At 37.0% G+C, this 16,416-nt stretch overlaps 1 protein-coding gene across 21 annotated transcripts in view; it reads left to right on the top strand.

The window, feature by feature from the left end:
• The window catches only part of FARS2 (phenylalanyl-tRNA synthetase 2, mitochondrial), a 230,754-nt gene that overhangs the window by 32,467 nt on the left and 181,871 nt on the right, over positions 1-16,416 (top strand). For 7 of the 21 annotated variants that reach the window (XR_010365111.1, XM_064425555.1, XM_064425664.1 and 4 more), the window contains exon 1: positions 1,018-1,099. The exons of 7 other annotated variants lie outside the window; for them this stretch is intronic. Coding sequence is in view for 12 of the 14 variants with exons in the window: in XM_064425555.1 (XP_064281625.1) it covers positions 1,049-1,099 (51 nt within the window). In the remaining 2 variants the exon portion in view is untranslated. Of the gene's footprint in view, positions 1-1,017; positions 1,232-3,184; positions 3,322-9,942; positions 9,964-16,416 lie in introns of those variants that run through there. 7 more of the 21 variants (XM_064425606.1, XM_064425597.1, XM_064425590.1 and 4 more) reach the window with 7 other exon arrangements.

Here is a 16,416-nt window from a genome sequence, read left to right as displayed (position 1 = left end):
ATAATTATGATTTTTCTTCTGGAAAAGTTAGGCATAAAATATGAACTATGAAGTGGCAAAAAGGTGTTTATATTATCTTCCATGTTTTTTTGAGTCATTTTGGCCAATGTTTATTGCAATAATCAGGTATTTCCAGATGTAAGCAGGTGCTTATTCTACTATGCAGGAAATTAGTGTTCCCCAGCTTTGTTCTTTATACACCTATAATATATATACACTTAAGTATTGAGTATATATATATATATATTTTTTTTTTTTTTTAGATCTTACTTATTTTGACAAAGGAAAAAAATACAAAGAAATTTTGTAAGGACTATATTGGTGTTGCTCCTTTTTTGTGGGTTGTTTGAGATAAGGACTTTGCATGTATGTGCAGAGCTTGGAATATAGTTCAGGTCTCAACACAGAATTTGATTTGGGTTTCCTCCATTCCAATAACAATAGTTTGCTGTAAGTGAAGGAAGGAACAGATTCTTAGCCTGCCTCAAGCAGATTCAGAGAATTTTTTATTTAAGTAGTACCTTGTCTGCTGTTTGCAAGTAAGGAGACACCTTTTTGTTTGGGTCTCTGATGCCTGGGCCAGCTGGTCGCTCCTTTCACGTGTGAGGTCCAGTGTACCTGGACAGATGGCAGGAAAGACACTGCAGGATCATCTCTTCTAGTTACATTAGGAGAAATCACAGGCTACCTCCGACTTCATGCCATCTGAAACTCAGACCAGTGGATCTGTTTCCTGGGACCTACTGCGTGTAGTCAAATCTCAGGATGATGCAGCTGTCGGGAGGAATCAATAACGGAGCAATTGTTTTCTATGACTGTTACAACAGAAGTGCTTTCCGTGCTGTTTCACTGCCTTATTCTGCAGGCACAGAGTTTGTGGTAATTGGGAGTGGGGCTGGGATTGAGCCTCATCCCTGATGGGCTGCAGCTGTGCAGGACAGGTGCCCGGTATTGAAGGTACCGAGACAGGGAGTGCTGAGGTGCACTGGGCAATCCCCAAAGGGAACACAGGGCACACAGGTGCAATGCATGAACACCAGGGGTGTAAATGGTAGGGCTGAAGAGCAAGGAGGGTCCATGCTTGAAGCTGTCTGATGTGGTATGGTGTTGCTCTGTTTGTGCCGATGCTTTCTGATCTTGTATGGTGATACTCTATGTGTTGTGGCTGTCTCAGATGGGGCATATGCTGTGATATTATTCTGGTGATGAATTAGGCCTAAGATGCTTAGGGGTAAATTAAGAATAGTAAAGTGTAAATGTATGGCCCTGTAAATCTACCTCAGAATGTGCAGTGTCTGAAAGGTTAATATAATATGTAATAGTTGTAATAGTTGATGGAAGTGCTAGTAACTCATGTAAAATAGCTTCTAAGAGCTATCTTTGAACTTCTGTTGCTAACCAAAATATCTGATTTCTTTATTTTCATGAATATAATGTGCGATTCAAATTAAACTATTTGAAGAGGGGAAATCTGTGATATTTGGGGTTTGTTATGGAAGCCCTGTAACCTTTGGTTCAATTTAATAGTGATATACAATATTGTTTGCTAAAGCAGGAATATTGCATGTTTGTTACACATGTGCAGGTGGAATGTTTTTGTTACCTTGGTGGTATTTCTCATCTGTTGTGAAGTAGCTTGCTGTGGTTTGAAAATACATTAATATGTGTACTCTGAACACTTCAACCTCAATATTAAAAGGAAAAAAAAAGGTTTTGCACCTTTGATATTTAATACTCTTACTTACAATGAAATGAAAGAGCCAGTGTAGAACTAGTTGCTGGAGAAGGCAAGATGATTTTGCAGTTACTAAGCTTTCCACTTCTGTCTGAAGGTGCATCCTTTACCCAAACCTGTGAAGTCTGTAATTTTTTTTTGAGCTGTAGTTTTTTGTTAAGGTGTTTTTTTTGTTTTGATAGAGCAAACATAAATTGTTATTTTGCAAACCAGTAACATGGTTATCCATTCAAAATGACTTCTGAATGACTCTGCCAGCTGGTGTGTTCCTTTACACACTTTCATGCCTTTGTACATTTGAATGATGGAGGTCCTGAAGGGAATGAGGACTTAATTTGGAAAGTGATTTTTAAGAATTTCTGGACATGTGGCTTACAGCTTTATGTAGAACCTGATTATTTTGTTTCCTCTACAAACAGAAGGCCTTTAGCTTTGCTGACTACTTTTATTAAGCCATTAACTGATACGCTTTTAAACAGATACATTTTGTACAGACATGTTCAATACTGATGATATTGGTGCAGCCGAGTCTGACATGCAGGATGAACTGAGCTGATTAAATTAACAGATGCTATTCAGATGGTAAAAGACTGTTCTAAACTCTGCTCTGGTGCTTTTCAACAAGTGCATGAAAAAGGAAATGAACAGTTTTATTGAACAAGTAGTTTGTCAGCTTTTAATGTAAATTGTTGTTATTCTGCAACACTAATGCTGCTTCATCATCTGTCAGTATGTCTTTTGGGGGTCAGACCTCTTCAGTAGCAGTAGTGCTGCTAAAATCAGTGTGGCTGCTCCGTGCAGTTCATTCACACAAATAAAGGAGGAGATGCAAGAGGGGGAGAAGGTGTCTATGACAGATTGGTTAAATGAAGGCAGATCCCCTTCCTTTCTTTCCCTCCAGGTTCATGTTCTTACTGTACTAAAATTTACTTCAGGAATTGGCAAAAGAAGATTTTCCATAAAACTTTGAACTGTTGAATTATTATGTAATTTTTACATGAATTCACCAGAGGCCAAAAAACCTAAAAATGTGTAAATTACTTAAGGCAAAAAATTGTAGGAAGATGATTTCTTCTTTCAAAAAAAGATCTCTCTAATTGTAAAATTGTTCTGTAAAGTGGCAAGTTTCATCTGGGAGTGTCCATTATTCCATGGAGCCCACCATTAAAAGGGGAAGTGCATTAGGAGATTTGATGAAAGTCCTTTTCAGTTTAGATTGCTGTAGTCATGGGTTGGTATTCACAGGTGAAAAAAGCTTCTCCCATTTCCTGCATACTCTGTTGTAGGTAATTCAATCAGGGACAATTATTTTGCAAGTTATCTTAACGTGCAGAAGAAGTGGTTTCACAATTTAAAATAGTAAGAAAAAAAATCTGTTTTAGGTTAAAATCTGTGGATTGTTCCTCCTCCCTCACCTTTTGCTATTGACATGAAACTCTTCCTTTGCAGACAAATCATATGGTTGAAGTTGTGCACATAAGGATGTGAGTTCTTATTAACTTTTTCCTGGGCTGTGCACATGCCTGTAGCTCCAGAAGAGGGCACAATGAAGTGTGATGGATCAGACAGCATTTGGCCAGCTTCAGGTTTGTCTTTGAGCTTGTATTCCTGTAGAATCAAGCATGAATCTAATTGAAACTCCAGTAATTAAAATACAGTTAAAAGTTTGATATAACAAGGCTTTGGGGTGAGTCTTAACTTCTTTGGGGTTTCAGAAGGTTTAGAAATTAATAGTACTTCTCAGAGCTCCATTTTTCTTGAGTATAAAATTAGCTTCATTTTCACCTTGTGTTAGTAGCCCCTGGAAGCTTTGTGCATTGATAGGCTGAGCAGAGCTGAGATAGATTCTGCTTGATTTTCACTCTTTCCATTAAAATCATAAACTAAGATGATGCCAAGATAGATTTGGCAGGGGAAAAAGGGAATGGTTGATTATCAAATGGAAATTCAGGGAGATTTGAGACCCTGTTTGACCTGTGAAGTGGTCCCCCCAGCATAACATATGTAATTAAGATCTTAGCAGAATGGTGGTTACTTATGTCTTAAAGTCTGCAAGTTTTACCATCACTTCTATACAGTATTTTGTATGGCAACTGTTGTTGCTTGTGAGTCATAAGTAGTAATCTTAAGATCTTATCAGTAAAATTTTATGCTGTACACTCACCATTGAGTTTGATATACAGTACACCAAAAATGTTCTACAGAAAAGTTTATTTACTAACACTTCAGAGGGTTTTGCATTTTTATTGTAGGTAGTTTTCATTTTCTGCATCTGTAAATCTACTCTTTAGTTATTTCATGCCTATATATAGTCCAAAAAGGAAGCTATTTTAATATACATATAAAAAGCCTGTAAGTATGAGTTGTAGTAAAATTCAGTATCTAAACAAAGTGCACCTAAGATTTAGTGCCTTGAAACTTTGCAGTTTATAGGAAACTTTACAGGAAATAAAAAAAAGCATGTGCTCTGCAGTGGATGAAAGCTGATAACTTCTCCCATATGAAAAATACAGGATTTTAAAAACAGATTAATGATTTAAATCATTATAAACATTGCTTGTCCTGCTCTAAAAGTTACAATAACTCTGGAAGAGGAAAGCCTTAACTTTTGTGGTTATAAATTAAAAAATTTAGAAGTAATCTGCTTGCCAAGTGGCTGCTTTTCTGTCACCAGTATATGCAATTTAAAAAAGGACTATACTGCTTCACAGAACTGATAGAGTGGAGAAGAGAAAGGGATTGTTTTCTCTTCTGGATATGTTTGCAATGGATGCCCTTCATGTTCTGTTTGTGTTTCTGATGGAATGATCAGTGGTAGGTCTACTAGGAGAAGAGACAAAAACATTTTGGAGAGCGTATTGGAAATGCTTTTGATGCTATTGATTGCATTGTTAGTTTTCCACTCACTTGGCTTTATTCAAGGAAAGGTTATGCGTGCTAACATATATATTTTATCATTAGATCTGTTGTGGAGCTCTCTGTCCTGCAAAATGCATTAAATATTTGTGTAGGATTTTTCATGCTTGGGGGTCTAAAATTTTTTTCTGTACTTGATTTCTTTACAAAGAAAAAAAAGGAAAGTTGATTCCAAGCTGCTTTATAAGAGGGCCTATTATCCTATTCTTTATCTTGCCTTGACCTTCTCTGCTGCTATTGGTAAGATGCTAGATCAGTAATTTTGCTCCTAGTGTAGTAGATTCTGTGATTGTATAGAAATGCACCCTGAAATATTCTGCTCACTGGGAGTAGCACTCTGTGATGTGAAGTGAGAATTCCACCTTAGGAATTACATTTTGAGATTTTTCAGCTGTTCATAAAATTTGTCTTCAGATGACTTATAGGTATTTGAAACACATAAAAATACTAAATGGACTGGCCCATACCATGTATCTGACATCTTACACAATTTTTCCATGGGTTTGAGCATTTTTCAATAGGACACAGCTGCTACACAAGTGACATATTGTTAAAAAAAGGTTTTTTCCTAATGGCACAGGATAGAAGAAGGAAAACAACTTTTTTTTTCTCTGCTTCTGCCAGTGTTTGCCTGTATTACCTTATTTTTTTGCCCTGAGATAAAATAGCATTGAGAGTGAAAGATTGTTTCTGAATCTCTTGGATGTGAATATCTGCCGTGATTAGTTGGGAGACATTTCTGTTCATTTCTTATAGTGATGGTCAAAAGTGAAAGCATTGTGAATAAAATTCAAATATGTTCCTTGCATTTCTATGTGAATCTGCTTAGAGGTGTTGGAGTAACAGATTACGAATTAAAAACCTAGTTGCTTTAAGAAAAGGAGAAATATCTTATTTTCAAGTTCTCCAAGTAGTAAAGTCACAGAATCATACAGGTTTATGTTGTGCTTAATGTTTAATCTCACTGCAATGAGGCATGCAGTCAAGTTGAAATGTAAATAAAGAAGAGCATTGGGATAGGAGGAGATGACCTTCCCAAAGTTACTTTGTTTTGGTAATATCAGTTGAAATATTGCCTCTTGAGTATTGTATTCAGTCTCAGTCCCCTTATTCTCTAAAACAAGATTGAAGAGAAATGAGAAGTTTTTCAAGAACCCAAGTAATGGAAATGATGACTTCTGTATGAAGGAATACTAAAAAAGAAGTTAAAACATTGCAATACATATGACTGCAGTTTGAAGAATGGAGTAAAAATAGTATCTTGTCAGATCAATATGATTTCCATAGTTGTTTCTGGTATAATCCATTAATTTCAGGAGAAGTTTTTACCTAGACCAACTAGAAATCCTACAAGAGTAGCATGAAATTATGAATGGAAAAGCCTAATCCATATGGATTTCCCTGCCTATCCTCTGCCATGAAACAAGATGAAGGGAATAATTGAAATGCCACCATAATACATTTTAAGTAATCCAGGTAGCGTTGTTCCAACACACAATTATCAGCTGGTGTCTAAATGGCCACTGCAGTTTGTCTACCATCATATTTCCTTCTATACAAAAAACTGCTGAGAGATTTTGTTGTAATAGGGAAGGAACAGTGTTGCTGTCTTTTGTTTACTGATAGTACAGAGCTAACTGTGGCTGTCAGTGAGCACTCAGACTTTCTTTTTAAAAAATGCTGTGAATGTTTGTACTTTTGCCAGTTAATCTGAGAGCAGGAATGCCAATGAGGAGAATAAAATATGGAAAAAAATGCTGTGTTTTATATAGCACCTGCCATACTCTAGAATGTTAAAGCACTTACTAAATAGATGCTGAGATGGATAAAATATGACAGTGCCTATAAGCAAATACATCACCTGCTAAGCTTTCAGCAATATAACTGGCATAAAGCCATGAGCACCATTAAAACTGCTACTGAAATAAAGACTTGGCTAGACCTCTAAGGAATGAGCCCTTAATATGTGCTTCATTAAAAAAATTGTGATAATGATCATAGAAATTATAACAAACCACAATAAGACTGGAAAGACCTTGAGATACTGAGTAGTCTGGCCCCCAAAGCAGGTTGAATTTTACACCTGTTTCTTTTTAGCCCAGCTGTTCAGAAATCTGCATGAAATAATAAAACTACAATCGGGTCTGCACAAGCCCTCTCTTACAGCATGTCACTGTATTTGTAGAAAGACTTCTCCTTATACCTTACACAAATTTTTCAAACTTTAGTTTTGGTAGGCGAGTTGCTGCATGCCCTAGCCAGAGTGCAGTGGAGACAAGGTTAATCCGGAAAGTGTTCTACTTCTTTGAGATCTGATGATGGTGGTGGAAGTGCCTTTAGTTTGTTTCCTCTCTGGCTATGTAGTCCTAGTATATTCAGTCTTTCTACACAATTCTTTCTTTGAGGCTTGTAATTTCTGCTGCTGTCTTTGTACACTTCAAATTGTTTTGTATTTTTTTGGTATTGTTTTGTATTTTTTGAGAGGTTATGCCAAAAATTTGACATATTTGTTCCTTCCTGCTAAACAGGAATGCTTCCTAGCATTTTATGTGTTTATATAACCATACCTGTTTATATAATGATGGCTCTTTGTTTTTTGAGTCCCATTTTGAACATTTATTGGCTCATGGTCTGTTACAAGCCCCGATTCCCCTCTCAGGAAGGTGTTGTCTAACACTTTATTTGCTCTGCTGTCGGTGTGCAGCTGGCTTTGACAAAGTATGGAAAGTTGTGCTTGCCCCTGATGAGTTGTTCTACTATTTTTATGAGCACTTCTCTAGTTTGACAGAATGATTTTGGGTGCCAGTCCTGTTATCCAGCATACCTGCAGTGCTCGCTCGTGTTGATCTGCAGATTTAAGCATGTCCTCTGTTCAGTTCTGTAGGTTGCTAATGGAAACACTCCCTGAAACTGGACCAAGTTCAGCTCCTTGCTAAAGCCCACTCAGCAAACCATCTTGTGTTTGACAGAGTTATTAATAATATTTTGGGGTAATAAAATCAGATTTTGCCTTCATTCACTAGTAGTTTCCTGTAGAAAACACCTGCTTATGAGAAGGCATATGTGGGGAAGTCAGCAGCCTTTTCTTTGGTAATACAAGCTGGAAAGCATAGAAGAGAAATTAGGAATCTTGTGGTTTCTGGCCTGGGCTACCTTTTCCCCACTGTTTCTCAGTGGGATAGAATAAAAGCTGAATTTTTTAATGATCTGATGGTGCATAAGGAACAAGTAGGAGTAGTTAGTGCAGAACAAGATTTAATTTTTGCTAAATGATCTCATAGCATGAAAAGAAAAGTTGGAGGTGCTTGTTTGCACATTAGTAGCTACCTATTTGCCAATATGTCCTGTCAACCCAGGACACAATAGTTGAATGGTCAGATAAGGATATTCTGTGACTGTTTTAGTAGCTTTAATAATCAGGCTTCTGTTGGACTCCTGTAGTTATTGGATGCTTATAACAATGCAGATCACAGTTGCTATAGAAGAGACAAATATGAAAGTATCCTTTCAAATATCAAAGCATAGTATTTTGTTTCAGAACTTATATTTGACTTCTTGACTGGTGTATGTTTTGTATCATTTGTATTTATAGGTAGAAGCATGTCCTGGAGCAAATTGTATGTCCTGAAGGCATTGTGTGACATACTGGAAAATATGCAGAATTCTATGTAAAATTTATTTTTTTTTTTTCTTTCTAAGAGAGAGATGGCCAAACACAGCAGCATGACTGCAGCTAGACATAGTCATTGGTACTCTTACTGCAGATGATTTCTTGTTTGCCTGTGGAATTGAAACAAACACTAATTGAGATAAATCCAAGTCTGCTGGTATTTACACTAATTGCCCACAAATTGCTAATAATAAACTTGTGGGTTTTGAGTGAAATAATAGAAATTTGCATGATGATTGTACTGACTGCACTAAATGACTGATGCACAAGGAACTTAAATTGAGTAAAGTGTGGATACCTTTAGGGTGGAGATGAACATGGTAATTATTTGAACAGTTGAATGCTGGGCATTCTTATGAAGATGTAATTTTATTTACACAAGATTTTTTTGAGAGTACCTGTTATGTAAAAAGGCTGTGTTCTAAGGCTCTCGGTAAACAGATTTGAGTTCAGGCCTTAAGCTGCAAATTCCTGCTGTGTGAGATACACCTAGGGCAGGATTCAGGTGGCAGAAGTGTGCACGATTTTGTAGTTATCTTTACAAGGCTGAACCTGGCAATGAGTTAGGTGCCACCCTTCTCAAAGTGGTGAATTTCAGTCTTAAGTGTGAATATATGTCATCACTGGACACACCAAAATATATATTTCTGTTATTTATTTTGCCATTTACAACAAACTTGTAGAAAGTGATACAAAAAGCCCATCATATTAAAGGACTGCTGAAATTTGCCTCTTGTTTTTCTGACCAAACATTATGATTTACCCACTTCACATGGTATTCAATTAACCATAATAGCAGGGAAGTAATTTGAAAGTATGAAAGAGACATTAGAAGAGCTTTCCTTAGTTTGCTACTCTGCTGTGAGGAGAATCTGGCTTGAAGACTTTAAGAAAAAATAAGTCTTATTGAGTGCTTTTTAGTTATTTTATCTCAAATTCATGTACTGCTAAAGAAGACTGAATGCCCACAACAGGTCTATGACAGCAATGATAATGCAGGAAACTATCTTTCCTCTACTTCTATCTTAATTAAATAGCATCAGCCTGGAAGCAAGAGGTGGTAATTTTTTATTATTATTATTTTTCTGCCTGTACACGGTATTTGATCTTGTCCTGTAATTATGAACAGAGGTGCTGATTGTAATGGTGTATTTCATGTAAGATTTTGCAACAGTCTGTGATTGAAGACCCCTCCACTGGATGTAATTCTTCTTTAACTGATGTTGAAATGTTAACATCATGCCTTGATTGCTTTCCTTTCCTTTGAGCCGTGCTTCTAGTAAGAAGTAAATGAGAACGGAAAAGACTGACTTGAGTTTCATTTTGTTTAAATTCTAGTCTTCACAACTCTTTGGTAAACTTTGCTGCACAGTAAACTCACTCAACTTTTTTTGCGAAATAACTTGTCCTAAATGAAAAGTTCATTTTTTTTTTTGTGGCATTACTCTTCAGCTTTGAGGAAAATTTAAACATTCCTATCCAGTCTATTGATCCTTATTTATCACAGCTCCTCTCTCTGGTGTCAGGAAGTGAACCGCACACTGAAAGCAATCAGAACTGCTTGAGTCAATCTAATTATTTCTCTGTTTCCCAGCAGATGACAGAGAGAAGTGGAAAAGGAGAGTTACTAGCCCAGATGCCAGTAAGTGCATTGGAATGGCAGAAATTAAATGCTAGAAAGGTCCAGGATAGCAGCTTTTACTTTCAGAATTAAAAAACTTTCATCCTGAGACTTTTCATCCTTGGCTGGTGGGGTAGAAACATGTAAACAACTGTAAATGTTTACTTCTAATTTTACGAATATGAAAGTGCCACATGCAAATTAATTTAGAGGTAGTGAAGTTAGATGTTTGTGCAATTATGCATAGAAATTGTTGCAATTTTCTTACATGTTTTTGAATAAATTGCAAGTTCACATTTGGGCATTCAGTAGATTTGTAGATGAATTAGGTTCATCAGATGCGATGAATATGATTTTGTCTACTCAGCCTCAAAAGTAGCGTCCAATACTCATATTTTAAAGCTGCATAGAAAATGGAATGATCTGCTGTGCTAGGTCAGATTTTGTTATATCATATTGTAAGCTGGACAAATTTACTGTAAATATTTTGATTCTTTGAGTATATGCAGATTAGTAGTATGAAAATAAAGTTAATATGTTTTAAGACCAAATAAGATATTAACTACAGAGGAAAAATACCCCCAAAATGAAAAGAGTCAATCCCTGTGTTGCTTACATGATAGTCTATACTTGGGAAATTGTACCTTTGAGCTAGCAGGTACTGAGAAGAAAACAATTCTGAGCCATCATTTTTACTTATTAGGTCTGGGCAGTGATCTCTAGAATTCCAGGAACGCAATATGAAAGTTTTGTAGTGAAAAAATATTGGCGCACATCATAAATCTGTGTCTGTCCGAGTTAGGTGTTGTGTAGATGCCGGTTATGTTTTTCTTTGTTAAATAAAACCTGATTTTCCTTGCCTGCAGCTTATTGTAGTAGTAGTCTTTTGTTTTTTTAATTTATGTGGGGGAGGGGTGTTGTGGCCATACCTTTTTACCATAAAGCTAATTCATTGTGGCCTTCTCAGGTCCCAGGTAGTTGATTCCGGTCTCAGCAAGTCACAGTTTCCCTCCTTATTGCACATTGAGACCTACGTCTCTGTTCAGTAATGATTTGGTTTCTAAGCATCTTATAATGCTTTTAAATTACGCTGTGCATTTGGTTTTCCTTCACCCACTGGTCATTGTGAAGATTATAATGTAGGATTATTTAGTGCTTGTATGTGGTTCCTGTCACTAGTGGCCTCACATTTCTTTCGGATTGCCTATGCTGGCAGCACCAGGCATGACAATTTCCCTTTCATGTGTTGTATCCTCAGATTTTGTTTTTAGTCTTCCTGGATTCAAGGTCTACTGTAATGGTAACAATGCATGGTGTAGTAGACATCCTCTGCCTGTTTCATGACATTGGTGAGATTTGCTTTCTTTTTCCTTTACTCTGAAGCTGTTGTGGGCTTTGTGTGAGCTCTGCTGAGCCGGTTTTGCAAAACTCCAGCAAATGCTGGCTGCTGTGCCAGGCTGGCACCAAGCGTTTTGGCCCCTGCAGAGCCAAATCATAAGGCTGATGGTGTGCTGTGGCTTTTGGCCAGGTTTTCACTGGTAAATATGACTAAAAGACTCTTAATTGCTTGCCTTGGATCTTGTAATGCGTTTGAATCTCAGATGACTCTGTTAGTTCTCACAAGTGATACAGGAGAGACAAACATCCACCTGTGTAATTCTCTTTTCCCTGGCCGGACTTGGAGGCTGACATGATTCACTGCAAAACCACTGAGGCAAAAGCAGCAGTGGGGTTAAGTACAGTGTGACACTTCCCCAAAAGAGGTCACCAACAAACAGAGTGTGGTAGATGACAAGTTGACCATAACCCAACAGTACCCTCATGGCCACGAGGGCCAATGGCATCCTGGGGTGCATTGGGAAGAATGTGGCCAGCAGGAAAAGGGAGGTGATCCTCCCCCTCTGCTCAGCTCTGGTGAGGCCACATCTGGAGTGCTGTGTGCATTTCTGGGCTCCTCAGTGCAGGAAGGGCAAGGAGCTCCTGGAGAGGTTCCAGTGAGTGCCACAAAGATGATTTGGGGTCTGGACAAGCTCTTATGAGCACAGACCACAGGAGCTGGGCCTGTTTAGTCTGGAGAAGACTGAGAGGGTGTCTCATTAATGCATATATCAAAAAGGCAGGTGCCAAGAGGATGGTGCCAGACTCTTTTCAGTGTTGCCCAGTGTCAAGATGAGAAGCAGTAGCCATAAAATAAAATACAAGAAGTTCCATCTCAACATCAGGAAGAACTTCTTTATGTTTCAGGTGGCAGAGCACTGGAACAGGCTGCCAACCTTAATAATTCTGTGCTTCTGTGGTATAATGTCTTCATTGAAATAAATGCTCTCCTTGCTTTTGGTAAACATAGTGAACAGAGGTGAAATCCTATCTAGAAGATAACAATTTGTGAATGCCTTGCTGGGTTTTAGGCCAACCCTGCCATGGAACAGGCACAGCAGCAATGGTGAGTCCCCCCAGTTTTGCATTTCCCCGTTTGTCTTAATAAAGCTTCATTTATATACCTTCCCTATACCATCCTCCCTGAATGTCTTTTACCTCTACAGTTGTTCTCTCCTGATCATACTAAGAACATAATTGTAATTACCATAACATTGATGTTTGAGCCACAATACAAGCAGAGCAATGGCTCTCTAATTCTTGCTTGAGGAATGTAGGTTTAAACCTTAAAAATCTGCACATTCAAGGAGAAGATTGTTTCAATAAGAATATCTCACTTTTTCTGAGCTGTTCAGTGTTGTTCCTAATGGGCAGTTCTGGCAAGCTGCTCTCAAAACATTTTGATTCTGTTCACAGTAGCAGTTATACTTGTTAAACTGTTGATAAAATGATATTGCAAACAACAAAAAATTCTGAACACAGAGAAAAATGGCAATATAGTCAAAACAATTTGGGAAAAAAAAGGTGAAAGCCAAGATGTTGAAATACAGTGCTTTTGACTTGGGAACTGCTGCACTAATGGGTATAAATAATGCAATACTTTTCCCATGGGCATACTGTAGAGCTTAACTGGTTAATGGCTGAAAAGCACTTTGAGATCTGATGCAGAGATATGCTTTGGAAAAGAAGAGTGCTGCTTAATGGAAGTCTAAATGCTGCTGCATCACACTGTTCTGGGTATGTCATGGAGTCCAGTTAGTGTCAATAGTGATTAAACCTATGGATCACATTGTTGGATGTGCTTAACATTTGGCAAGGTGACTATGGCTAGGTTTTGGTAAACCAAAATAAATTATTAATTTGCTTTATTTGACAATCGTCATATTTAATGCGAATTTTAGATTAGTTTTTAATATACTGTGATGCTTTGAATGCTTTTCAGATTTCCTTACAGTAAAAACTAGCACTGTCTACTTAAAAACTAAGCCTTCAAATTTCTTATATAAGGAGTGCTATATAAAATTATAGGGTACCTGGCTCTAAAACATACTTACATGATAAATATATAAAAATTAAAAATAAATATAAAACACGGAGTCTGACTGAAGTGTTTTCCATCTTTTTCTTTTGCAAGTTCCTCTTACGGAGAAGTGATGCTTGGAAACTCCTGGAAGTGATTTAGGTCTTCAGTCTGTTTAGAGAGTATAGATTTTAACATGTGATTTGACAGAGTGGTTACAATTTTGTCTTTGCTTTTCTTCACTATGATTTGTGAGGAAACTTCGAGAAGAGTGTGCTTTTTTGGTTTCATGTGTCTTTCCCTTGTGGGAATAGTTTTTGTTTTCCCCATTTACTTATGTGAATTTTCAATAATTCAGTGTCTTCTGTCATGACAATGCTTTTTAGCTCACATACTACCTGGTAAGCAAGTTTATTTGCAAAGAATGTCACTAGGAGAAATGTCTTGAAGGAATCAATACCTAAAAACATTAATTCTTGACCTAGAGCAGCTCATAGTCACTTTTTGAAGTTAGTACCTGTTATTACTGAGTCTCATGTTTTACTCATTAATTTACTGTTTTCTTCCAAAGCTTATGAATGTGGGCAGGCAAATGAAATTTTTTTTCCTTCCTGTTTTCTCTTTCAAGTGCTTAGTGTGCACTGCCCTAGCTTGGAATCTTATTGCTAACCCCTTTGTATGACTTTTCTTGCATAATTTTCTTGACAAATGGCTTACTCATTAATATTTCAGGCCTGTTCCAACCAACCTCAGACAAGTGGTATGCCCCAGGCAGGGAAATGTAGTTCCTTCTTTAGGAGCCCTCTAATCTTTTTCTTAAATGCTTTGTCAGAGCCCATGACAGCTAAATGAAGATGGTGCAGTTCAAACTAGAGATGACTTATTTGTACACATGTGACCATGCATTTTCCAGGTGGGAGGTGCTGTACTGCAGTGGAGTCTCCACCACAAACATCCACATATTCTCTTCTTTATCCATCCTGAAGTCTGTGAGACTTATTGATTCTGAAGGGAAATCCGTAGAGATATTTGTCTCTTACTTTTTTTGATTGGCTGTTGAAAGATACATAGTCCTGATAAAGGCTCTGTCTGTTCACACTTTCATTATTTCTGTAACAGAGACAGACCAAGGAATGATACCACAGCTGAGTTAGAGCTTGAGTTGAGACAAAGTTCATATTGCAGCTAGGTATGAGGTGTGGGTCTCTGGTGTTATTTTGGCTTAAGATGATAGCAAATTTGTCAAACTGATCTCTTTAAAGCTTGATGTGACAGAAAATTGATATGACACAAAATTTACAATATTCCTGCTGCTACTTAAGAGTTGAAACATCCTAAGAAAGGCTTGTTTGATTTAAATACTGTTGATTACATGCCAGTTACAAGCATGGAATAACTCCTGGTCTAAAATATCAATTATGCTTGCTGTTTTATAGTAATACTTATTCTAACTACACCATGTTGGCTAGGGTATTATGAAGGAGAGCATCTGGAGATCTGTGGAAAGTCATGGATTTCCCCAGTTCTCCAGAAGAATGTAATTAGAATCAGTACTACAGGGATACTGCAGGTAAAGCTGAAGACTTTCTCATTTGTGGATGAACTTAGTGATTGATGTTAGCTGCCTCCTCTGGCATGTCCATCTAAATAATTTGGTTTCCCCTGCTGTCCTTTGCACTGTTACAAAGTCTGTATGTGTTCCATTCTTTGTATTGAATAACCTTTTTTTAAAAAAGGTATTGCTCCCCCTTCCTGTTAAGGCAGGATATGGTCTCTAAAGTTTTATTATGCCCAAATGGTGTAGCTAATCAGTGAGAATTAAGAAAGTACTACCCCCCCCACACATAAATACTGCCAATATTTAATTTTGAAACAAATTTATTTTTGCTCATATGAAACTCTATAGGAGTAAAATACTTGGTGGTGTATGCATCTGTAAAGAAATACGGATAATGAGTTGCAGAAGGAAAAAAGGCAGAAGAAATAGTGATAATGATAATCTTGCAGTGAGGATTTTATAGGTATTTAAGTGTCTCTGTCCCTTTCATCTGACAGTTATTTACAAATGCAGAAAGCTGTTTGGCAACATTTTCAAGGCATTGGAAAAAGAATATTCCCTCAGCAGCCAAAGGTAATATTTTTTCAGATTGCATTCCTTGAAAAATGGGTATATGTAAAGGAAGTAGACACATTTGCGAATATTTAAGAATAAATTTTGCATTGCCTTTTCACAGTCTATAATTTGTAATGTAATGTATTCAAAATATGTTTGTGTAATGAGGGTTTTCCCTTAAAATATGGCATTGACTATTAGATGTTTTGTCTCATGGTGGAGGTAAGGAAGAACGCAGGAATGTTGGCAGGAGATCAGGTCACAGCTGTTTAATTTTTAGTAGTTGTGTGTCTCTTAGTCATCATGCACTATTGAAAGTTACCACTAAAGGGCCTTATTGACATTTCTTCAGTAAATAACAAACTCCGTTTTAGTTTTTTGGGGGAAAAAAAAGGTATGAATGAAAGAAAACAGATATTGTGTCTGATTATCTTCCTTAGTTGAATCTTCTGATCTTCTGTCATGCATATATATAATTTCTTTTTCCAGCCATAATTTATTTTGTCAGAATTTGCTTTTGTTTTTATTCATCTGTTTAAGTCCAAATGAAAATAGTGTAGTCAGACTTTTCACTGTATACTTCTGAATTTTGCATGTTAAAGAGTTTTCCACCTTTCTACCCACCCAGAAGTCTGAATTTGTTTACTTTTGGTCTTTAACTCTTAATGTCATTTATGCTGTATACCTTTCTTTTGAAAAATTATATGCTGTGTCAATAATTCAGCAATTTGATGTACCTGATTAGCTTGCTGATCACAAATTCCAGTGTGTGGATGCTTTACTGAATTGCCCAAAACAAATTCACTATAACTTGTCTTGAAATGTGATTATATGAGTCTTTGAAATGGTCTCATACCAGTTGGCAGCACAGCTTACAGAGTTTGCAAGGGTTTTGGCTACTGAAATGTATTTAACTTGCCTTGAATCATATGTCTGGAAGCATTATCCTTTTAGTAAGTGGGAA

The sequence above is a fragment of the Passer domesticus genome, chromosome 1 (assembly GCF_036417665.1).
Source record: "Passer domesticus isolate bPasDom1 chromosome 1, bPasDom1.hap1, whole genome shotgun sequence".
Classification (NCBI taxonomy): Eukaryota; Metazoa; Chordata; class Aves; order Passeriformes; family Passeridae; genus Passer; species Passer domesticus.
The sequence above is the reverse complement of the archived record's forward strand: the minus strand, read 5'-3'. Positions and strand labels throughout refer to the sequence as shown.